General features: G+C 33.7%; 1 protein-coding gene across 2 annotated transcripts in view; it reads right to left on the minus strand.

The window, feature by feature from the left end:
- Positions 1-24,681, minus strand: part of LOC132943221 (calpain-1 catalytic subunit-like) — a 96,709-nt gene extending 72,028 nt beyond the window's left edge. Inside the window, exons 1-2 of one of the 2 annotated variants that reach the window (XM_061012110.1) lie at positions 24,320-24,681; positions 16,536-16,708 (exon numbers count right to left, since the gene is read on the minus strand). In XM_061012110.1, the coding sequence (XP_060868093.1) occupies positions 16,536-16,695 (160 nt within the window). In that variant the 5' untranslated portion in view covers positions 16,696-16,708; positions 24,320-24,681. Of the gene's footprint in view, positions 1-5,232; positions 6,263-16,535; positions 16,709-24,319 lie in introns of those variants that run through there. The other variant, XM_061012111.1, reaches the window with a different exon arrangement.
- Between the last annotated feature and the right edge of the window lie 2,609 nt (positions 24,682-27,290).

Below are 27,290 nucleotides of genomic sequence, written 5' to 3' on the forward strand. Positions count from 1 at the left end.
AACTATTTTATAGTGGACAGTGGTCAACGGCTTTAAATTTAAATAACAATTAAGACATGTGTATTTTTTTTTAACTATATACATTTATTTTAAAAAATGTATACAATATGAAGGTAATAAATAATATGTACATCATGTTGAAGTGATAAACACCAGAACACTACAGTATTATATTAAGCGTAAAAACCTGGATTAGTCGTGGTGGTTACATGCATCAATGTACAATTGTATGATAATTATATATTTATTAAATTTAATTAATTTAAAATACATGTAGGTAGGTACACTCTCCAATGTACGCAAATGATAATTTATAGCACAAAAATTGGTATGATTACCATTATTATGTCTAATTTTATTATTAACACGGTAGTTATAAAACTGAAGAGTGAGTAAGAGAGTTAACGAAGTAATATGGTGTAATATATTATACTAGATATTTTAACAATAAATAATAATTATTTATAAGAAGCACAGTAAATATGCATTAATAATGTTTTTGAAATACGTATAACCAAATATATTCCTTACATACTATATATAATATGGAAATACTTAAAGTTCCGATCTCTGATTTTTTTTTATGCTGTGGGGGGGGGGGGGAGAAGGGTGAAGGGTCTTGGGTGTGGAAAAAAACGCATATATTATAATATTAACAGCCAGGCGTACATCTCGACCCGGGGTAGTTGAGAAAAATAGCAATTAGCAAGCTATAGCATCGCGTTTGACTGCGACTGCAGTGTTGGCGTGTAGTTATAACAATAATAATAGTATGTCGATAAAAAAAATCGAAACTGCAGCCATTTATAAGTATAAGTATTAGCCATTAAGTATATATTACGTATGGCGGCTGTGATAAGATCTCAAACGACTGTGATTTTTGCCGCGACTGTTCTTATGAGTTGTGACGCATACGCTGGTCGTGGTGGTATACTTTGCTATGTTATACAGAAACAGAGTATCTAGTATACCAACCGACTGTTTGAAATTATATTTCAAGTCAAACGTAGATCAACTCTCGTTACTTATTTAGTAGGTAGCCTATATGAAAGCGCCAGCATAATCTGATGGGGGTCATACAAATTGCTGACCCGAAATACCATAATATTTTCTTACTCGAAAGAAATTAGTAATCAGAGAAATATAATGAAAAATGAAATTCTACAGTCACTTTTTGTTGTAAATAAATCTCGTGTTATTATGTTAGTTTAGTATAAAAACAAATGTATTAGGTATGTATATATTATCAAATTTCTGAATAATTATGAATTGTTTAAAATTTAAATGATAGTTGAGGAAGAAAGTAAAAAATAAAACTAACAATTTCAATGAAATTCCATCAAGTTCATTAAATTCTATAATAATAACAGAAAAAAATGTTTTTTTTTTTTTTATAATGTTGTAACTTTTCTTTTTATTTTTCAATATAAGTTGTTGAAAAAAATACTCAGTAGGTACTCTGATATAACACCAGCATTATCGTCATTCTGTGTAAAACATTAAACATCACCTTGAACCCTACAAACCCACCCGAACTGCTCTTTTTTTTAAAAATAGAACTACCTCGACAATTATACGCCTTGAAATCGAATATCGACTGTTGATCAAAGTAAACAAAAATACAAAATCATAAATGTATTATACCTATTATATAATGATTAGGGCTTACATATAATATGCTAATAATAATCTATTGTACGATTGTCATGTCATTATCATATACACGCAAAGTGTATTGATAGAGTGGTTGATAGTGGACGGGGAAATGTTTATAATGTTGAGGAAGAGTGACGAGTGACGACTATAATATAAGGTATTTCACCTCCATTACAGGTAAATATCAGCTTTTAAATCAAGCAACTTTTGTCAAAAAATGCTGACTGTCATTACCATGACGATGCGTCACAACTCACGACCCAGCTCGGCTTAAATATGATTATTTTAGTACAGTAAAACCTCCCTATAACGGAATCACTAAGTATATACCTTCCAAATGATTCATGCGTTATAAATTATAGTTACCGTTAAAGGGAGACCAAAATATATCTACGGGATATACGGAGATGTTGTTATTTTCCGCCGTTAAGAAGATTTCTGTATTACAAGGTGTCCGTTATAAAGAGGTTTTACTGTATATAGTAAGCATTTATACATTTCTGCATGTTTACTTTTTTTTATTGTATTTAGAAAATATAATATACGGGTACGCTTGCATATATGTTTATTTGACTAATAATTGGTGTTGGGAGATATTTATTATAATCAGCACTTGGTCCTCTGCATACAAACGACTTCATCCCCATATTTAATCACCAAGAGCCTAAATCCACGATTGTGCATTTGACCGGTTATCCGGTATCTGCATATAACATGGGTAGGCATAGATCAAGTACATCAAATATTTATACGGGATAGAATATTACAGAAATTTACAGAAAAAACTGTAAAAATTATCAAAAAAAAAAAGAGATTCCGTCGTATATCATCATTATGAAATGTTTGGTCAATATGTCTGGACGGATCTTTTTTCACCGGACACCCTGTATATATAATATTGACAATCCACGCGGATAGACGTATGAACGAAACAGCTCGCGACGAGGGGACGGACCGGAATATTATTATTATTATTATTATTATTATTTAATCCGTACCGGACTAGAAACGAGCCGCGTCGATTGCGATCACTGGTGGTTTTCAAATTTAATATAACCCGACGGGCCGTACGAGCGGCGTGTCCGGTTCTCCAGAGATTGTGCAGTCTAAATCGAACTCGATTTATTATTATTTATTTATGCTCCGCGGCCGGCGCACGCACGCCGTAATATTATTATAACGTCGGCAGCCTCCACCATAGACATATATTATACGTAAACGTAAATATATTTTATAGGTATATATAATACAGTATGCGTGTGTGTGTGTGTGTGTGTGTGTAATATCGACGGACGCGGTGGACGGTGGTTATTAAATTTTCGGAGATGGCTCAGCGCGGGTATTATTATATGCCGGCCGACTGCTAAAGGTATTTATTACAATGTATTTTTTTATTATTGATAAAAAGCCCTCGGCGGGAAGGCCATTCCGAGGATTTTGGCCACTGCGACAGATCGCCATAAAAAGTACAATAAAAATCTGACTATATACGACGTATATAAGAAACGTTATAACTCGTCGTAGCTTGGCTATATAGTACGTGGCTTACGGAAAATATACGAGTGCATAGGATTTTAAAAAATGTGAATATTGGTAGTTATAATATTAAGGTAAATTATTATCTCTGTACTATAGTAATGTAGTGTTCATTCGTGAAGGTCTTGTTGGTTGGGCTTATGGAAATATTGTGCATTATATGCAAAGTCTTATGGAAAAACTAAAGTGGCTGACTGATAAAACATAAATGATACAGTGCAGCATAACCGTATAAGCTCGGCCAAAGATGGAGGTTGATTAGAATTACTTAATAATTACAACTCTTGATAGCTGGCTACCCCGCACTGCAGTCCATATTAATCACTTCTTGAATTATTTTTATAACATTAATTTTATTTATTTAATGCTAATTTGACAGTAGTTGCGACTCGTATTATTATTATTATTGTATGGATTTTATTGTCCATGGATATTGTACAAAACTGAGACCCAACTCTTATTGAGAGGGATGAGATCCACCCCTAATTCTACTGAATTACTGAAACAGCGGACGGCGTCATGGTTATTAGCAACCGCTATAATATAAATAATATAATATAGTGTCGTGTTGTTACGACGATGATAATAATAAATAATAATAATAATATTATTATCGTACTCTCAGACGTGTTAATGGTTCGTGATATTATTCCAAGGCTGCCGCGATTTAATAACGGAATTGGCCCGCGTACTATAATAACATTTATATTATTTATATATATTATATTATATTATTATTATGTATAATATATTATAAATATCAGCGGTGGTGTTTCTACATACCAAAAAACGACTCGCTCGAGGGCTGCTGCTGTTGCTCGTGCGCTTAGGATTCTACACTAGGACGGCCGTCACTGTATATATATCATACTATCGGGATAAATGTCAAAAGATCACGTTCGGTAAAAGATGGCCGCGGGGCACTACGCGAGCTGCTGCTGCAGATGTATAGTCATTTTATATCGAAATCATTTCGTGTATATTAAAACACAATAATATAATATAATATATTTTATATGTATATATCGGTACGCATGCGTAATTAATCATTGAGTTTGCGAAATTGATATCAAAAGTATTATACATCAAATCATTTTTATCCAGAGAATAATAATACCACGCGATTATGTATTAATGTCGATTTGAAACTTCAACGTACCCACTTTTAAATTTCAAACGCATAAAGTTAATAATAATAATAATAATATACATCAAATGGCAATAGGTACGGATTTTACTATAGTGCATAATAGAGAGTATATAATAGTAAATGTTATATAAATTAGTTTCTTAAATAATCGATTTAAAACCAAATTCGGGGGCGTCGGTTGCCAAAGACTGAAGACAGTCATTTTTAAAATTAAAACGCGTGCAATAAACGTTTTTTTAAGTATAATATTCCAATTAAAATGTACGTGCTTCGTAGAAATAAAATATTTTAAAAACAAAATATATTTATGTAACGTACCTATAATACCTATGCCGGTGTTCAGGTTTTTCAACATTTAGTTAAAGTGGTGGATTAGTGTCGTGAATATCATTTTTTTATCAGTCATCATCACATATCAGTTTTTTAGCTGAAATGTATATTTTGCTATAGTTTAATTCAGCTTATAATTATAAAATATAGTATAAAAAGTATTTATTTAATGGCAGGCGGAATACCTCATTCCATTTGAACTTTTTAAACTGACATCTAAAAAAAAATGTAGCAGAAAAATCATACGAACGTACACGATTTTCTCATCCATCGCCAGTTTAAATTCATACATTTTTTTCAAATGTCTCCGTTACCTTATAAATCGATCAAAATATGTTTTCAAACTTTAATTCAATTTATTATATTGTAATAATTGCAACAAAAAACACGTATCGATTTTCAATAATGAGATTACAACACAAGTACACAGTATATAATATAACTATAATATTATAATATCACGCCGACGATCTATAATCATCGATGTATACAATATTATAATAATATTATTGTTATTATTATTATATTATAGTCGTATAGTGTAGTGTTGTAGAGTATACCGTATAGCAGTGATTCGTTTCCTTTCGCCAACCCGGTCGGCGGCGGTCCGTTCGTCTCGCTGTCGCTTTTCATTTCCGATCTCCTCGTCCTGCTCGACGCCGGGGCCGTTGTCCACTGGACGATGCTCGTGCGGCGCAACATGATAATAATAATATTATTATCCTACATACTAAAATTATTATTATTACCAATCGACATAATAATAATAATACTGTCATTATATACAATAAACAGCGCAAGACGTACGCGCACGCATAATAATATTATAGCAGTGTAACTATTATACCTACCTACGACACAACCTCACAGAACCGCGAGACCGATGTGATACGAAGAACATAATATTATTATAACACACGCGATCTTATCACGGGGTGCCTACGCCGATGTTACAACAATCCGACGACGACGACGACGATATATCTGCAGGGCTTGTCGTCGCGGATAATAATATATCGTCCATGTGCAACCGTTTTTTTTTTTTTATTTTTTTTTTAATCAACGACACAAAAAACTCGCGCACACACGCGGCATATAAAACGCGTATATATAGGTATAATAATAATAATATGGCAAACGGTGCGGTAACACAACTCGCGCGATCGTATCGGACGTTATTGCGATTGGGGCACGCCACACGCATATAATATACGGCCGCGCGTATAATATATTTTTATACATTATTATATATTATTATATGCGCGGCGATTGCGCAATGAGCGGTCGCGAGCGCGTTCGGTCGGTGTCGTATTCGTATAATATACAATATGTGTATATATAATAATAATATTATCTACCCGCAACCTCGTTAAGTCGCAGGTACGCATAATCGCGTGTTAATGTGGCTCGTGAGACTAAATAAACCCAAAGGTAATTGTTTTTTTGGATTTAGGTTGAGAGTCGGAAAACACCACACACACACACACACAACTTGCGCGCGCATTACTATTCTCAGCGTATACCTACCTAAAAGCGTATATCATTATCATTCTGTATTCAACATAATAATAACATAATATAATATCATTACCCATTTAAACATGATAATATTATACAGTGCGACATTTGGACTAGTAGTTTATGCGTTACAGTACAGGTGTTCATGTATAGGTACGCGCAAAGGGTCCTAAATTTAATAGATTTATTGAAAATTCCTGTTATCATCGCAATCTAACAACATTTTATAATTTTCAAACAATTGTCGAGTACTAGTATACTATATTATATATTATTATATTATTAAGTACTAGATTAAACCTAACACGCACTTTTTATTTTGTATGTGACCTCCACACTATTGATAATCTTCAAATCCTACAAATGGCTATTACCATATTATAAACGGTCGTTTTCAGTTCAAAAAGTATAATAACTCAGAATTAAATTGATCCAATTTTGACTTTGAAAAATAAAATGTATCGTCTCATATTCTCATCCTATCCCAAAAATATCATCGGTTTGATAATTATTTACAGTAAGAGAGAGGTTTTATTAAAAAAAAAAAATTGTATCACCACTGCAGGACACGTCTTCTTATGGTATATAAATCTATATGTATTTGATAATATTTTAGTATAGGTACATACCTAGTTAGTACTTATACTTAAAAATGTTAAAAATCAGAAATATTAAGCAAATGTATTATTAAAGCACAAAGAATAAATCAGGGGGTAAGCATGCATTGTGAATCACATTGCATAATCTAAATATTATGCTAACGTAAATAATATACACAAAACCAGGACGTAGTGGTAGTCAACTTATACATTAGTGTAGTGAGTCACGGTAAAAATCCAAATGTTAACTTAACATTTCTATAAAAACTGTTTAAAATAAATCTATTTAATGTACAGTTGATGCATCTATTCATTTATAAGATTAAGTTTTATATATAGATAACAACTATTCATACTATGTACCTAGTCATAATTCATCTATAAAAGTTAATATTTATCTCAAGTATTCTAAATTGATTCACAATGTATAATATTGTGTATAACATTCACCGTTAAAGGATATTATTCATTCAAACAATTTTTAGTTTAAACTTCCTATTATACAGATAGTTAAATTATTGTGTAAATGTATGTTGTAGGTAGATATATAACTGTAGAATGTCAAAAGTGGTTCTATAGGAGTCGTGTACTCGTGTTTGAACTTAAACTATTACCAATTATATATAATTTTCTAATTTGTTTAAAACTCTTATCCCATTTTGAAGCCACCGACAATAGTACGTAAACAGTAATATATGTTGTACACAAGAGTAATTTATATTTTTATTGATATAGCAAAACAATAATAATTGATCATTAATTACTAATCAGTATCTATAATTACTATTTCGGCAATTTAGAATAGTTATAGTAATTATAGTAAAATACAAGTGGTTTTGTATATAGGTAACGAAAGTACTAACGAATTAATATTTTGGATAGGAATATGTACAACTGTACAAATTTACTAATTGTGGATACAATCATATGGTTGATGTATCAAACGTCTTCATAAAATAATTGTTATTTTAAAAGGAATAGAAACAGACATTTTTGCATGACGATTTGCAGGACAGTATTAAGATTTAAGCAGAGGATTGCAGTGTGTACAAAGTTACGAAGCAGCACATTTTGTCCTGGAAATATTTCGAAAAAATGTGATTGTAAAGTTAGATGTTAAAAGACATGAATTAGTTTATTCACTAAAGTATTACAAATTAGTTTATTAATATAATTACTATCGAACTTTTATAATTAATGAAAAAAACATTTAAATCCATGTCTTGGCATATTTTATTCTAATGAAAAAAAACTGATTATATAGTCAAAATAATACATAATATATTATATTATGTTACCTACTTAGTTTCATAAGACCTAGCGGTCACCATGTGCTGCCACTGCAAGCTGTACGTTATAACGTCAAAACAATAAAAATGAGTACTTAAAACTTAAAAGTGGTGGAGCAGAATTTGTTTGCACAATGTAGTAGAATATTATAAATGTGGCCTTGCTAATATGCAAAAAATGTCTCTTTATCATAAGGTTTTTTTAGAAAATTTCACTAAAATGGTTTATAATTCACAAAACATATAATTAACTATTAAGCATATAAGGTAGGTACCATTAAATCGGGCATACACATTCCAATCAAAAAAGAATACAGATGACAGTTTTTAAGTATTATTCCAAGAATCGTATTATTTTCAACCAAAACATAGCTTTCTGACAATACATTTATCATTGTAAGATCAATAGGTTACTCGATGTATTTCAGAATCTATAATATTATATAGGTTTGATCATATTATAAACGACAAAACCTGCTGTAACTTGCAGAACATTTTCAACGATGACTATTTATATTATTTTATTATATAGAAAACTATAAACACTGTTAAACGTTAAGTAACTTTGTACGTTAAAAATATAAACTCATAAAATAAATTAGAGTAGACGGTAGAAATGTATTATCCATAGAGAGATTAAAATATATACCGATCATTAACTGTTGATGCTCTCGTATTAATGTATAGGTACCCAAAAGGTACATATTATATTATTACACTTTTTATGCGTTTAAGTTGTCAGAAGTCAAATAAATTGAGTTATCAATGGTAAATCAATAATAATGCCCAACGGAAATCGAGTGCACTTACTAGTAATTATTATACTCCTTAGTGATTTCATGCACGTCCTCTGCTGGTTGCTAGAATTAACGTTTGCAACGATAAAATGTAATTTATAAACTACGAAAAAAGGCATTAATAAAGATATATAATATCCCTGTTATATGTGTTTAGTATAATGAGTTTTTAAGTCATGAATCTCAAAAAGAAACCGGTCGGGACGATTGTTTAATCGAGTTTGCACCTCGTTCGCGGGATGGTCGTATAATAAACGTCACATTCAATCAAGTCGCCGTGGGCGCGAGGGAACGATTCTTGTACGGTACAATGGTGTAACTGCTCGACAAAACTGCACGTAGGAGTGATGTGATAATCGCTTGACGAATTCCTCGTGTACGCCTGCATAGTGCATATATATATATTAAGTGTATTATACAATATATACGAACAACACGCGGTAAATCCGCCTGTGCTAAAGAAATGTTCCACTGCGCGCGGGCAGAAGCGAATTATTGGTACCCATATAATAATATAATGTACGAACAAAATAAATGTTTTCGTACTGAACCGCTGACGGGAAAACGTTGTATAGGTACCTACCCGATGTTATATTATTACTACCGAGGTTTAATACCTACATATTATCACGTGACACGCGTAGTCGTTATTATACGTACACTGTATACATTATAATATTGTATTATATAGGTACTATAAATGCTACGGGGTAGCGCCAATCGGCCGTATTCGCGTCCGCCAGTCCTTGGACGCGTGATGGACAGCCCGCGCCAACCGTGTTTATTATAATATATTATACATAGTAATAACGAAGACGATGGTGTCGGTATATTCTAATAATAATACCCGTAAATGTGTGCGTGTACCTACGTGTTTGCGTGTGTAAGTGTGTGTGTGTGTGTGTGTGTGTGTGAGAGAGAGAGAGAGGTGAGATCACGCCCAGTACTGATGACGATGATGAGGTTAAGCGGGAACAAAAAAAACAATGCAAATAATTCAAAATTGCGCATGAAAAAACTAACGCTCATCAAGTAACCCTGGGCGCCCTCTCGGACGATAAACGACACAACGGGAACGGATGGACGGGGAGCAGCGAGCACGTGTGGGCGACGGTGGGCTTTCACTCTTTGTGCATTTTTTCCCTACCCAAGGCCATCACGGCAGGAAAAACTTTCGATCGGATCCGTCGGCGGACGTCCAGAAGGGGAAAAAACTCTATTGTTTATCAATAGAGCATAACAATGTGTTTAAGAAACGATTCGAGATCAATTATTCAGAGGTGTCAGGTCTTCGTAAAATAAATTAGGTAATGAACTATATATAGCTGGGCACCGTGGCTGGAGTATAAATCCGTGCTTATATATATATATATTATGTATTGATAGTAACTATAAAATAATATTTATACAATTAATATTCAAACATCATTCTTGGGAAATATAAGCAATAGAAAACGTTCTAGAAAGATTTCTAAGAATGTCCTATATTTAAAAAAATAAATTAAATACGAAAAATGAGTAATACGCAAATATTAGCGACCGATTCAATATGCGTGTTAGTGAATAAAAAACACAATTGACAATATTTTAAGAAAAATAAATGAAATCATCAACAATTCAAACAAAACATCGATTTCATAAAAAATTTATATTCTAGCTCTATGCTTTATGTAGTTACTATAGTACGTAACAATACTTTGTCCACAACAAAAGTTATACCTAGCTATCATAGGAAGTGATATTATAATAGGTAATTATTATTGAATTGTGTTTTTTATTTACAATGTTATTCATGATTTAAATTGCATAAAAAAAAAAGTGATGTCGAAAGCTTGTGCTCTAATGATGATTAGTAATTTCTGATATACAATTTTAAAAAATCTACTTGTGCGCGAGAATTGGTTAGCAAAAAAATATGTAAATATAGTAATCTTTGCAGGGTATGACGTCTTGTATACAGTTATATTATGTAGGACTTATATTACCTATATAGGCGCAATACAAAATTATTATACTGCAATGGTATAATGTTTGTTTTGTATTTTGGCGGCATGTGGTCGGAAAACTTGGCGGTAAGTAAAAAAAAAAAATAAAACAATAAAGACGGTTTACATTTGCCTCGGGTCTCTTGTCTACGACGATGGCGTAGAGTAAAAACAAAAAAACCGATACTGCGTTCGACTGGAAATGAAACCGGTCTATAGTAGCGCGGAGCAGAACTTTTAGCTATAAGACAATCGCACTATGTAAGTATATATATTATATACTTACGTTAGACTCAGACTTATACTATCGAAGTTATAGAATTTCTAACACCCGGTGTAGATCAGACGAGTAGTGGGTTTGCGAGAGTCCAAAATTCGTCAAGAAAATAAAACGACGAGTAATACTTATAGTTTAAAATGTGGCCGTGCGATATGTGAAAAACCCGCGTATCTTGGTCGTGTTGCGTACAACGCTAAAAACAATAAAAATAATCTTCATCGTCATCAACCGTATCGTAATAATAGTATCATCCGTTGGTCATCAACAAATACACATAATATACATAATATTATGCTGGATGCTGTATATAATATAATATTATTATTATTACTATTTAAGTCGCTGCGCGCAGCGCCTCCGAGATAACACTGCTGCTGCTGCGGAGGTATACGATGACGGGTAATAATAATCCAGTTTGGTCGACGCTGAGACCGGATTCCCGGGTAATTGCCGATTAACGGTCCACGGCGGTCGTAATTAAAATCGCCGGCAAAATTAGACGGCTAAACGTATAGTGTATTATAATATAGGTACGCGCGCGATCGCGACAGCACGCACGCATTACATATTATTATTATTATCATCATGCATACGGTCGAGATAAATATTAATAATAATAGTAATATGATGTTTGGACAAGTGCGTTGCTCCCGATAACAATATTGTTGTTATCGTATACAGTCGTGCGATGTATACAACTTGGACGAAAAAAAAAAAGGCAAATCTAAGAGGGAGCAAATAGAAAAAAAATATCTATACGGACGCGGCGTCATTCGCCACCGCGTCGGCTGCAGATTACGTCATATAGATATACATTATATAGCAATAATATAACACGCGGCGGCGTGTAAAAGCCGCCGCCGCCACCGCTAATGAAGAGCGGATTCTTCTGCGGCCGTCGAGCTTTGGTCAGCGTGCAGTGGCGCGATTCTCGGTATACAAATAGGAAAAAAACGGACGTCGGTGGGCAGAATGAAAGACGGAGAGATTGAGGGATATATATATATATATATAGAGAGAGAGGTAGAGAGAGAGAGAGAGAGAGAGAATGAGACGGAGAAGTAAAATGTGTACAAAATAAATACCGCGCGGCAGCAGCACTCATCTGAGCACATTCTGAGGTAAACGGGGCTAATTAATTGAACGCACGTTTTCATCAATGCGGCCGCACACACATATATATTATTATATGTATGGAGAAATATACTTACACGTCGTCGTCGTAGTAGTTGTAGTCGTCTGTAGGTAATTGAACCGAAAGCAGCGCGTTTACCGTTTGATCGCGGTGGCGACGACGACGTTGACGACGGACTGCAGCGAAGAAAACGTGTGCAAACATTTTTGGCGACGGGCTTTAATAATAATATTATAATGCAGTCACCCCTGGGCGACTCGAAAATTGAAACATTTTGACAATTTAAAATTGAAATTCCCTTTCAAATTGCCAATTAACACGCGTCTTATATGATGTGTAAATAATGTTGTTAACTCGAAAATGAATCGAACTGGTTTTCAATATCTCGCATTTAACTACTCACCCTGATTCAGTACCTAAGTACTATTGCCTATTAAAAATAGTTAACAGCTGCGATTATTTTTCGTTTATGGCTATTGATTCCTATCTGATTTGACGTACCTACAACCCAACCAATTACAATAATAGCCGTGTTCAGACTTCAGATTTTAGTTCTTTGCGTCTGTTATAGTTTAATCTCACACCGTGTGACAGTGTTAAAACGTTTTATTACGACTATAAAATGAAAATTGACAACATGTTATTATATTCACTCGCAGAAAAAGTAAATGTCATTAAAAATATTGAAAATTACGAAAACCAAAATCAATACAATATAGCCAATAGGAGTTTGGGATTCCAGCAAGTACCCACATTGTCTACTCCGTTGTTTAGAGGATAGACAAAAATCTATTAAATAAACAAAACAACTACCAAAAATTACAGCATTTCTCTAAACAAAATAACATGTTAACTATTTAAAAATACAGTATAATATTATAAATAATAATAAAGTATAATACCTATTATAATAATATATTTTATGATTTTTTTGATATCTCGAAATTTTTATTAAGTCGAATTTTTTATTTGAAAACCCTTGAACTTCTAGTTACTGAGAGTCGATTGTATTTGCATTTATATTGGTTTCGACGCCTACACGTCTGCACGATAATTCGTACGTCCGCGTGCGTACACGTTACGCGTATATTACATCTGTCTGAGCGACAGTCATTGCAAATATAAATCGTTATTAAAGCTCAGATAAGTGCGCAAAAAAAATTGTAAATCGGGCAAATCGTATTTTCACATTGACAACTCCTGATGCAGCGGAGCGCCGGACCATAATGATAATACGGACCATATTATATTATATTATGATATAATAGATAAAAGTATTTTCTTCTTTTAATTATTATTATTTTTATTATTTTAAGTTTATGATGCATGCAACCTTTTATGTTATATTACAGAAATAATGTGCAATTAAAACGTTTTCATGACTCAATTACATATGCAAAATTATGCAAAAATAAATGTTATTAGGCACTATATATTATAGAATTTGCATTCTACAAGCGTTACGAAACGTATAGATTTTTAATCAGAATTGTTCCAATTCCAAGTAAATTACATAAATATAATATAATGTGTGCAGAGGCATAATATACGATTTCAAGCCCTGGTCGTTACACTATAACATAATATAATATGTACGCCGAAACGTATAATATACAACGTGCACAATATTCGCTTAACGAACTCAACCTGCAGCACAGTCGCTCGGGGCCCGTGTCCTTATAGGTATAACAGTCGTGTACTAAATAATATAATATCTTATATTATTATTGTGTGCTCGAGTCCTGTCGTGGTACCTCGCCCGAGTTCTGTACAGTTGTGGTACCTCGCCCGGCACGCATCGAGTATACCTACGGTCACGTGGCCGCGATAATAATTAATAGTGTATCGACATATTGTGCGTGCGAGCGGTCGCGCGGGTGGTCGTCCTCCGCTCCACATAATTTCAAATTAATAATAATATCATATTTATGGTGTATAGGTACCTATTACCTGCGTATATATAATAATTGTATGTACATCCAGCCCTGCTGCAGGTCGGAGTATCGGTATCGGCTGCGGGGCGAGATAACGCGTCGTGCACGGGGCGAGCGGATTACGATTTTCGAATGGAAACCGATTTCGATTAAGATACGAAGACGAAGACGACGTCGCACTCTCTGCGGTAGCTCGCGTGTACGTCACATAAAAGGTTAGCTGGTGCCTACAACAGCGCAGCTCGGAATATAATAATAATATATTTTAAAAACTGCTGCAGCGTCATGCTCGCGTATACCAATTCTTCCGCCTCTCGCGTATAGTCCCGCGATTAAAAAAAAGTAATATTAACGCGACTCGGCTCGCCAGGTATGATATATTATAATGTGTACCTATATAGGTAATGAAAATTACAGGTGTGGAGGTATTTTACTGCTGTGCAATTCGTATAGTGCGTACGCGAGCAATAGGTATAAAGGTATTTTAGTATTTAGTTTTTACTACACTATAATATTATATAATATAATCGTATACGTATATAGACACCTACAATAATAATATTGTGGCCGGAGTGAATTTTTTTTATCATCAGCAAACAGTGATTTTATAAACGTTTGTGAAACGACTTCCAATTATTATGTAACGAGAAAAAAAATGTCCCGTAGACTTTTTTTTTACCAAGGTACATAATCGCGCGTATGGTTCAGGTCAGCCCCCGCGATATTTACACCATCGGTCACCTGCAGCACTCGACCGGCACCATCGTGGTGTTTCGTTTCGTAATTTCACATCGCGTGACGGCCATCCATAACACAATATTATGCTACTGCTGCAGAAGTGCAATGGGAATGCGGGAGTGTGATGATCATAATATAGAATTATTATGATTACTTTCTGATTACGATTTTTGGAGTCGTGTACTTTTTTTTTCTTTCTCGGAAACGCAGATGTAATATTCTGCAAAATCCAATTTCTACCGGTGGGTAAGGCACGCCTGCACCGCGGTTTTGGTTTAATTTTTGAGCTTTCACCGTTATCTGAAGAATTGCGGCGGCGCCGACAACGACGACGATTTGCATAATATTATACCGGACGTGGCTCCTCGACGACAACGACTTCTCCGACTAGACGTCGTCGTCGTAGTAGTATTATAATGTACGTAGTAATTATATTTTAAGGTCGTCCTCGGGACATCCATTCATGAACAGTAAGAGAATAAATAATAATAATAATGAAAAAAAAATCAAACCACGACGAGTCCGCGGGAGTCGTGACATTGCGGAGGAGTAGCCGCGTATGGAGCTGGAAGACGGCGCGGAAAAATAGAAAACACGCGGTCGCAATACGAAATAACCGCTGACGGGCAGATACACCATACATATGATGATAATATAATGTAATATTTTATGCGCGAATCGAGTGTGGTACCGGATGGCGCGGTGGTCGAACCGCGGGAACGGTATGTACCCGGAGGATTTAGGCACGCTGTATCATATAATAATAATATAATAATAAATGTGGAGAGGCGCCCGCGCGATCGTGATAAACACATCGGATTAATGCTGTGTCGTATAATATACATAAAATACGCGCTGGCCCACAGTAATTTTGTTTTATGATTTCGGACGCCGCCCGTGGACCAGCGCGAAATATTCTCCTCAATAGTATATAATATGCAGCTCTTTCTTTCCTACTCTCCGTAAATCATAAATCTCCGTAACCGGTCATTATTATTATTATTATCATTACACACTCCATATCGCTATACATACGATAAATATTATAATATACCTATAGTATAAAATACGCGTACTATTGTATTTTTTAGGTTAGATCAACCGTGAGCGCGCGTGCACAAAAGGGGTCATCGAAATGTATAACGCACCGACACCGCGTTCACAAACATATGCACTTCGTGTTCTGCAGGTACCTATAAACTGTATTACAAATGTCGTAACTATACAGGTACAATGTGGTCGGGAAGACGACCGCGACGGTTTTTTTTTTATGAAATCGATTTTTTTTTCGATCTAACTACTATTATTGCAGTAGTTAGGCGTATAACTTCCTACCCACCTGCAGAAAACCATATATTTAGAATGCCCGGTAATCCAAACGGTTTTCACTTCCACCCAGAGACTATCGTAACCTTTAAGGTATAGTAATATGACGTGATTAAACCTCTGCATATAAACACATTTTTAAATAACTTTCCTGTATTACCTAATTTTTAAGCGAAAAAAAAACAAACTATCCAATGGACATAATTATAATTCGCGTATTACAGTGGCCGTGTTCAATGCACGCACTGCAGACATAACTCACCTTTGACGTGTCCATTCAAGCCGTTTTTGTTGCCGTTGGCGTAGAGGTGGCGGGCAGGGTAGGGATGTCGGTGGTTCGACGGCTGCGACGACGAGTGATTGTGGCACATAAGCCGCACGCAACTGTCCCAACACCCGCCATGCTCGGCCTCTACACTCATCTCATTTTCATTCCTGAAAAACACAATACATCATCAGTTACCATATTATAGTATATTTTACGACACAAAGTACGTAAGCTGCTGAAAAATTATTTTCATAAATGGCCCGGCAATTTGCGACTGCTTTCGTGTGCACACGCGGGACGGCGGGAAAGCGTGGGGCCCATGTCGGATATAGCTTATGATTCGGTTCAATCTTCACTCGTGTATTATAGGTATACGTATAGGAACCTATGACTACCAATAGGAATCTATGACTGCCGCTAAGAATATTAAATACGTTAATTTGAAGGTTTCAAAGGAATAGAAGAAATTGTACGTACTTATTTTGAAGGTAACAGTATCGGAATAGTGTTCTTTTATATACCTATATAGACTTGTGTGTAAGATGGAATAATGGAAGTGAGACAATGCTAAAACTGCGTTTATAGGAAAACAAAGGAAAAGTAAAAAATTAGATAAATTGGCAGAAAATATCAAGTCGTAAAAGATTAATACAGCAGTTTTATATAGTATAACAAAAGAGACGATAAGTAGAAAAAAAATTAGTAACGCATTACTGCAAATTAATAAAAATAATAAAAAAAAAAAGTAATTGGAAATCGACTATGGGACATTTTTTTTTTCACATATAATACAGCGGCCGTATTATTCGACAATACCGTTACTAAAACCTTCAAATTTGATTTAACATTGGTGCCCGGCGGATTGTTCAAAAAACAACGGGGTACACTGCAGCAGGATTGAAAACAGTTTTTATTTTATTAAGAGCGTCTACGGTAATGAACGATAATATATACGCTACGAGCTAGTTCGACAAACCCAAGCAACTAACATAACCTTAGATAGAACCTAACCCTAGATAGAAGTAATCGATAACGGTTGTATTAGTCTTGTTTATATTCAATTAGAAGATTCCGTTACAATATTGTACGTACGTACCTTATATATTGATTAAGATATAGAAATGTGCTTGAGTTAGTAGCAATTACGCACATTATAAGCACGGTATGGAATGCGACGTGTACACGGTAATATAAGTATAGTTATCATAAGGAAAATCGTTGAATAAAAAATAATGTGACCAAAATAATTTAATATTTAAATCCTATAAAATACATTGATATTTTCAAATATAAATCGATGGGAAAATGATATAATTACTAATTATTATCGAATGGCATATTGAGTGGGTACTAATTAGATATGTATGTACTGATAAAATATATATGTATGAAATAAAATGAATAAATTACATTGGTAAAAATAACGGGAATATATATAAAAAACATATGAAAACCAATTAACAAAACACATCGTCAGCGATTTAAAAATGATATAATATTATGTTTATGTTTGGACCACTTTTGCGTAACAACTAACAAGCAGATCAAATATATTACGTTTACACGCAGACAATTTAAACGCTCGCTGCTCAACGCCTCACCAATGTTTTATGAACACATCATAAACAAATCATCAGTGGTTAGTGTTATAATTTATTGCTGAATAGATTGCTAACGAATTCTGCAGCTGTAGTAGGTACATAAAAAACCGATACAAACATAAAAACATATTATTTAACGAATTAAACGTGTTTAGGCGTAATATATAGTAATATAAGTAGACATAGTGCAGAGTGAAAAGCTTAAAAATATAACTAAAAATTAATAATTAATAAACTATATTGTAGGTACCTATAATATTATAATATAATATAATTATATTATAGGAAGTTGTATGGTTGTTGATAAAAATAAGTGACGGCACAGGTGCGTGACAAAAATATATAATAATCGACTATGAGACTTTATAAATATATATTTATATATATATATATATATATAATATAATATTATGTATCTACGGTTAATTAATATTATATAATTACGAATTTAAGGTTTGGAAGTTATAATTGTGGCATTTCCATGTTTTTTTTCTTTTGGCCCATAGAATTAATTGCCGACTAAGGTATAAAATATTCGCATTTCATCACAGTGGCGGCGTGAACTTTTTTTCCTATGAAGTCAACTACCTTAAATAAGTACACGCACACCATTTTTTTTTCATATTTTACACTTAATATCTTTTCACACATTTTATACGCAGGTCATATGTGACTATGCGAGTAGAAATTATAAACTAGTCAAGCCACTTAGGTCTTGAAGACTGTAGTCATTGGGAGACCCACCCCCACTTTTGCGTGGGACGGCAGCCTCATAAAAAAAGCTTTTCACGCGCTCACTGTTTCATCACTAATTCATGACATATAAGTACGTAAAATAACCAAAGTTATTAGTTCATATTTTTGCATATTTAGTGATTATTTTCTTTTTAGTACCTTCTAAATACTTTTTCATTTTACGGTTGTTCGATAGTTATTGACAAAGAGTATAGGTACCTATTATAATACCCGTATTTCAATATTTATCTTTTCCAATCAAACAATTTAATATTAATTCGTTACATGTTTAATGTTATAATATTTATTTACGTGAAAAGTATTGTTCCAATTTTAAGCCGATACCGATGGAAATAACTAATAAGTAAAAAATATTATCGACTGCTATACAAAATTATATATATAAATATAACTCATAGAGATATAGTAGATACATATAGGAACAAGACGTACGTAAAAACAATCATAGTGTTCAAATAATAACACATAATATAATAACTACATGTATGTGTACCTATATAGTGACACCCATACGGTATATAATATTACTATTATTCGTGTGCCCGCTGAAACACGTGAACCTGTTGATAATTTACGATCCATTATATGAACGCAATATATTAGCGGGTACCAGCAGCGTTGCCTATGCAACATGTGAAAATATGCAAAGTGAAATGTATTCCATATTTAGTCTTGTAGTAGTAACAACGCGAAACAAATTTGTACTCGAATACGCTGCAGCAAAGGTCACGACCAATATATAGGTATGGACTAATTGCAAATGAACGAACTCTCCCTATCTCGAAGATGAATGCGATCAATTAATCGCCACACATTAAAGAAAGGAGGTGCTCATAATCTATCTCTCGATCGCATACAGACTATAATATATTCATTAGCGATGACCAGCCGATGACTATAATAATGATCCAAAAATAAAACCTATATTGCGGTTTAAACTTTGAGGCAAAAACATACTATACGCACGTATTATAGTCGTTTGTTTGGTTTGGAAAAATGTACGTTCAAAATCGAGCAGCAGTATGACTTTGAAATTCGTTACTGTTTCTAATCTATAATAATGATAATAAGTAATAAAAAACGAAAACAAACTCAAGGTTTAACAATAAAAAATAAAATCAATTTGACTGGGTATTATATTGATAATATTATTGAAACGTCACATATTACTCTATTATATATATATTGGCACAGTTGTACACGCATGATGTCACATTTTTTTTTTAAAAACAATTAAGTTATAGTTTATTAACTAAACATATTACATACGGACATGGTTTATATTTTTAAAACTATCTCGAAGGCTCGTCATAGTTTCTTCATATTATTTGTTGTACCTATTACAAATCGAGGATATCAAAATGAATGTTTTTTAATGTAGGTAACGAAAACATTTTTTTTTTTTTTAATTTTATAAATTATTTAGAGGTACCTATGCTACATTTTCAAGGAGTCTTTTACAGAATAATCGTACAATCACAATCGATAAAAATAATGTGGCGAGACGAACAACATAATAAAACTACAGAAACTACAAAATACAAATTCAAAAAACGTGGATTAGGCACGTTTTTTTCGGCTTGTCTATACGCAATACGCGTATACTTTATAAAAAGGAAATACTTAACTAATTTACATTTTAAAATTCATTAAATGGTGCAATTCTTCTCGTGGCCTCTACAAAACAAATTTTAATCTTTGTACTTCATTGTCTACAATATTACCTATGTTTCACATTAAATTATGCACAGCGCAGTGTTTTGAAGTTTGTAAGGTCATACATGACTCGGAGAAAAAACAAAACATCACAATTAATGTACAATATATAAGTTATAATGTAGTGGGACATAAATAAGCTACTTGTTCAAAGATTTTTATCGTATATCTTGTATACAAATAGATAATAAAAACCACCCACGAATATAAAAACTTTAAAATCATTCCGGTGACATGATGTCATTACGTCCAACTCCCAAGCAATGGTCTTGCTATATTACGATTACGTATATAAATACGAAAAAACGGAAAATAGTTTACCAGTCGAGACACAATGCTTATTAGTTATTTATGTAGAAATACCAACGAAAATAACGACGAACGACGTTTTCAAGACACTAAAAACCACCAAACGCGTTCAGATCTTTTTTTTATTCACAGGTAGTGAGTTATATAATATATTTAGTTTGAATGATTTTAAAGGAGTTGATTTAAATAATTTTACGAGTTGAATTTTAAATACCAAAATCAAGACGATTTTAAAATATAAATTTTGAAAGTAGGTTAATATAATATTAGCTGTTATATGTGGCGGACGGCTCGGTGACGATAAAATTGTAAACACAATAAACATGCACAGATAAAATTTTATTCATGAATCACACAATATATAAAACGGTGAAATGTCGAGAAGACGAATGAGTGACGACAAGTGAGCTGGCATTATTATTATTTTTATTATTATTAGATACTTACTATTATGCTATGCACGAAAGTAAAAAAAAGCTTTGTGAATTTCGGACGATCTTTATTGTAGGTGTGTATATTAGACGTATTGCAAGACATTGTCCTCGATCTGTATACATGTATATACAGTCGTAGTGATAAAATAATATAGCGGTACTTGTGGTTGCACCGAAACGCAAGACCAAAAAAAAAAGAAACGGATAGAAGAACTCGATAAGTCAAAATCAAACAGGAAACTACTGTACAAACATAATGTTATATTATATATTATTATCACTGAGTAGTGAGTATACAATAATATATAGGTACTCGATGATATTGTTTTGTCTGGCGTAATTGCCATTGCTCGTTGGTGCTATAGGTGTATGTGTATACACATAGTATTAGCTGATATTCGAAAGCGTTTACGGTTGGAAGGGTACGCAGCGAGACGTGTGTGCGAAGGGTAGAACTGAAAAAAAACCCAAAAAACCGTACAAACAACAACGCGACGTTATTGCTATTGCCGAGGGAAGGGGCGACGACTGGTGAAAAAAAAATGTTTTTCGTAAAAAAAAAAAAATACGGTGGCACGCACGACTGCGATACCGGAAGTGACGGAGCGTCCCTGTACGCGAGACGTGCGGCGGCCACTGCAGCTGACTGTGGCACCAGCTACCTTTATGTATAATAATTTATTATACCGTCGTCGCGACGTCAGTCTGGTCAGGAGAAGCGCGTGCCGGCAGGTGCTAGCGTATATATAGTACAACCTATATATACACTATTATAGTGTTATAATGTGACACAAATTATAACGAACTCACACTGCAGTCCCTCACTTCCTCGTATTTCGTCCTTTATACCACCCCCTTCAAGTCAACCACATCGTAAAATAAAAAAAATACCCGCATTATTTATTTTTTTCGTGTAAGTAACGAAAATATGAATTCACGTCGATATTTGCCTCTATCTAAACAGTCACTTCGGTTGACGAATAACACAATAAATTATTAAGATGTTTTTCATACGCGGCGATCGTCGTAATGTTATATTTTACGTATACGCGTCCTTATAACACCTGTCACCTGTGATACTATCATAGTAGCTCGCGCCCATCCATAATTAATAATATTTTGACCTCCCGGTTACCATGAGCGGTTCTTTTCGTTTTCAGATCGATGTGGCGGTATATTATCATATTTCCATTAAACAAAAAGTTTTGAAAAACTGCAGCAGTCTAGTCAAATAATTACCATGGCAACCAATATTGAGGTTTTATTGTAAGTTTTATGATAAAAAACTTGCCGTCGCCACGGAAGTAGGGCACCTTGAACCATATCACAAGAATATTTGTAAGATTGGGGAAATAAATAAATATTTTAGAATATGCCATTATTATGAGTTATACATTTTCAGCACCGAAAAAAAACATACATAGATTGAAGGGGTTTTGCAAGCGAATCGGCCGGGGGCTTTCATATTGCAGGAAAAGCTTAGTCTATAATATAAAACGTCGTCCATGAATCACATAATATATAATATCATGATGTATCCCTATATGACCATATATAATAGGTACATTATGTATACTATATGTATCATAATATATAATGAACCTACACATGATATTATTATGATGTAATGTGTGTGAAAATATAATATAACTGATGTATTTCGAAGAGTCAAATCTGTTGAATGTATAATTTCCGCGTAAAACCGTCAGTATATAATCTTTGAGGTACACTTTACATTTAGTGTGATTATATGTATCGTATGCGCTCAAATCGCGCCTTAATAACGTGGTCACTGGTCATATGGGACCGAGCACGTAGTACCGAAGGTATAATGACTCTTTACGTGGTGAAATAATAATAATAAAAAAAAAACGAATTGGTAAATAAATAGTAATGGACTGGACCAGTTTTTTTTTATTTTTCCCGGCTTATAAAGACCCAGTGCCGTCTCCCCCAGGGCGCTTACTCGCACACGCCCGCGAGCAATTTCGACGTCCAAAATGAAACAGACGTTTTGCGCGCGATCGCGAGGAGAAAATCCTCAGGTATGCATGAGTGTATCGAACAGAAGTGGCGGAAGGTTTAAGAAATGAAAAAGACGGAGTGGATACGGCCATACAGACGAGACCGCGTATATGCCATATGTATAAACGAACTACATACAACAATAGATAATAATATAAATTAAATACTCTTAGTTTTAAAAAGTGCTAGTCAGAACTAACTCATTATAAAATATTGTGAGTATTGTTGGAGACTACCTAATAATAATTATTACGTATTTGTACAAACTATAAATCGACTTATTATAAACGAGAATTTACTTCATAGTAAAGACACGACTTTCAATACAACCCTTCATAGCCCATTATAATATTGTATTCACAGTATGCAGGTATTGAATACGAGCTAGGTTACTTTATAAGCAGATATTTAAGTCGTTCGACGCACTGGAAAAAACGGTCAAGTCTGTGTGAGTTCCGTTTGAAATTATAAACTGCAGAAAAATACGGAATCCCAAACCAAAAAATATCCATAACATCCAAAGTACAGTCAAAATACATATTATTATATTATTTGTATCAGTTGCTGTAATATTCAACTGGGCACAGAAATATTTGAAAGAAAATCTAAATTTTTTTGAATATGTACATTGTAGATTTTAATCTCGATGTTGAATTACGAAGTATGCATAATAATGATAATTGTTCTATATATTATGCGAAGACATGCAAAATGCAATACACGCTGACGAAACAGAAACATCAAATCGGTTCGTCGGATTGAAATGAGTAGCTTGCCTGGCTACATTGCTTACCTAATCAATGAAAAAAATGCAAATGCATGCTATCACGTGATATATATATATATTGATAATATCATACATAACTCGGTCCATTTGCAGTATATAACAGTATATCGGTTGTGATACGATAATTATTAAGAATAATATAGCACTCACTCTTTGCCCGTGTTCTCTGCCAGCGGAGCCGACGGACTAACGGATGGAGAGCTACGCGACAATATTATTATCGTTGTTATTATACACCGCACACTCGGATTCTCGCGATCTTTGCAAGTCGGACGTCCGCGAACACACTGACTGTCGGATACGACTGTGGGGAAAACGGAAGTGTCGTTATTATTTCACGGTGCCCACTACCAGAGACGAGATATATTTTTTTTAAACGCGTGGAAAAAACAAAAAATGGTTCTAAATCTTAATTTTACATCGATTTCGGACCGTTTTTGTTCTGTTACGCGGAATAGACGACGACGCACGTTACGTTAGCAGTCGCGAGGCGCACCGACTGGTCGGCAATTTAAGAGTCACACGTGACTGCTGGTGAACCGCCACCGCCGCCGTTGGTAGTGCCCCGCCGCCGTCGCCTCGGTGCTGTAGAAGTACGATTTATTATTACTATATATTAATATTATTATTATTATTATTATAACGTGCTCGACGCGTTGTTCCGTTCTGCGGCGGACACGGCGCCATCTGACGACAACCGATTAATATAATAAATTATTATTATTAATGTTAATTTTAGGTACATCGCTGTTATTATATTATATTGTTGTTGTACCTACCGATTATGTCTGTCTGTTTTACATTTTTCGTTTGTATTCCACTACATGACGTGCGTGTACATACGTTGCACACTTTCCACACCATCTGGTCTGCTGGCTTTGAAAACACAAAAATCGGCAAGTTTTGAAGAAATATTTTATAAATTGTTCTACCAACAGAGTGGAAACAATAAATTGTATGTTGCCCGCACAATGTCGAATTGGTCCAAAGACGACTTCACGAATAATATAGCAAAATAACACTGTACGTCTGATCAAAATGTTGTCGTCAATATGAATAAGCTCCAGATTATTTCAAATTTGAAGAGTAGCATATTTTTTAGGTAAATCATAAATCTTTATTTTATAATAATAAAAAATATATTTCAGTCAATACTTAATGCAACGAAGAAGTTATAATACTGTGTATATTATGTATAATATAATATTATATAGGTAATAAAACGTAAGGCGTCATAACTTCTTCGTTGGAAAATATCATTATATAAATGATTTGCAGTATTACCTGGAAAATAATCTCCTCTCCAAATTCGGTAACATATGTTTAAACTCTGATATTGACCTAGATTGTCCTAGATGCAACAATTTTGATTTCACTTGGGGGGATTGATTTCGCTATATTGCTCGTTTGACAGACGGATACATTAAAGGGCATCCCGACTGTATATCAGTAGGTATCACTATAGCACCTCTCTAATTTGTCCAATTATTATTACCCGTGGCCACCAAAAACTTGTGTGCGTGCATCAAACGACTCCACGGAGGGTTGAAAATATTGTGAACGCCAGAGTGCTGCAGGTGGTCGTGACCTCGAATCGAAACACCGAAACCGGGCAGATGGGCGCTGCCTGCCGATCTACGTATAATAAATTGTCGGTGCAGGTGCCTACTGACAAACTGCATTCGTGTTTCGGTGTAGATAATAGGTATAATGTATATTTATATATATATATAACAATATTGCAGATCTGCATTAATGCAACTTAAGTGGTTCATGATATAATATAGCAGTCAAAGAATGGAAAGATAATAGATATATTATTATTATTATAATATCATGATGATCACAATGTTGAGAGACAAATAAACAAACAGTTTTGCTCATGAACCTTTATGTTTAGTACTAGGTAGTCAGTTTTGACTATAACTTTGTTTTTAAACAAATTAGGTACATTTTAAAATGCCTAGAAATTAATTTTTTTTTCATTCATAAAATAAATATTGATAAGGAATCGCGAGCCACGTAACTTTGTAACTTTTTTTTGTACTCGACACATCAATTTCCAGATCAATTTTCAGATTTCAGGAGTCTATTTTCATAACCATTAACCAACGTACGTAAGCAATTATTACAATTTTAATTTAAAGTTTATTTGGTTGTTAAATAGTTGATTCTGAAATCAAGTGAACGAATCAAAGTTCCCCTTTTCAGTATAAACCAGTTTTCAACGTTGTTACATAATATAGTATTCATTATAGGTCTAAACACTTAGAAAATACCATAAAATCACTTCTTGGTCAACTCAAAATCAAATAAAAATTCGAAAACATCTCGACTGACGACTTTTTAGCTTATATTGTAGTTTCGTATTTACATAATATGGTTTTATTTTTTAAAATAAAATCTATTGTTTTAAGGCTCTGTTTTTATAGGCTCTGGTTAAGCTAAAATACCTGCTCAAATAAACAATATTATGCAATGTTTTTCAAGTTCTTACCTAGGTATACTTGCTTGTACGAGTTATAACAAAATAATTAGGTATTTAAAAACCTACTGTGTCCAACTGCAGCAGTAAGTTATTAATTAAAATAATATGTAAATTATTTTATTACCTACTCATTAACACTTCAAATGTAATTACATTAACTCTCAGTCTAAGTTATAATATGTCATAGTCAATCGTTGTTCGTTAATGTAATAAAAAAATGTATTATTTATAACACATGACACATGATGTGCCACTGAAACCTCTGAAATATATAAAATAGTTTTAATCTTTAAATTATAACATTTTCTCTTCGATATGGCTGTAAAATTACTGATATTATGACGCATACATTTTTCTTTACAAAGCTAAAAAGTAGGTAAACATTATGATGTTTGTTTAGAAGTATAAAAAAGTGTTAAATTTGTTCGCTGTGTTGAGTATAAATGAAAAAAACACGTATAACACGTATTGGCATATTTAAGAGGCTAGTGTAGTTTCACCGAGGAGTTTATTCAATTTATCATATTCCTATACATATTTTGAACTTATTATATAATATATAGGTAACAAAATACTAAAATATTAAAGATATCTGATTTTAGTGCAATTCGTACAAACTATCTACACAAATCC

This window comes from Metopolophium dirhodum, chromosome 4 (assembly GCF_019925205.1).
Source record: "Metopolophium dirhodum isolate CAU chromosome 4, ASM1992520v1, whole genome shotgun sequence".
Classification (NCBI taxonomy): Eukaryota; Metazoa; Arthropoda; class Insecta; order Hemiptera; family Aphididae; genus Metopolophium; species Metopolophium dirhodum.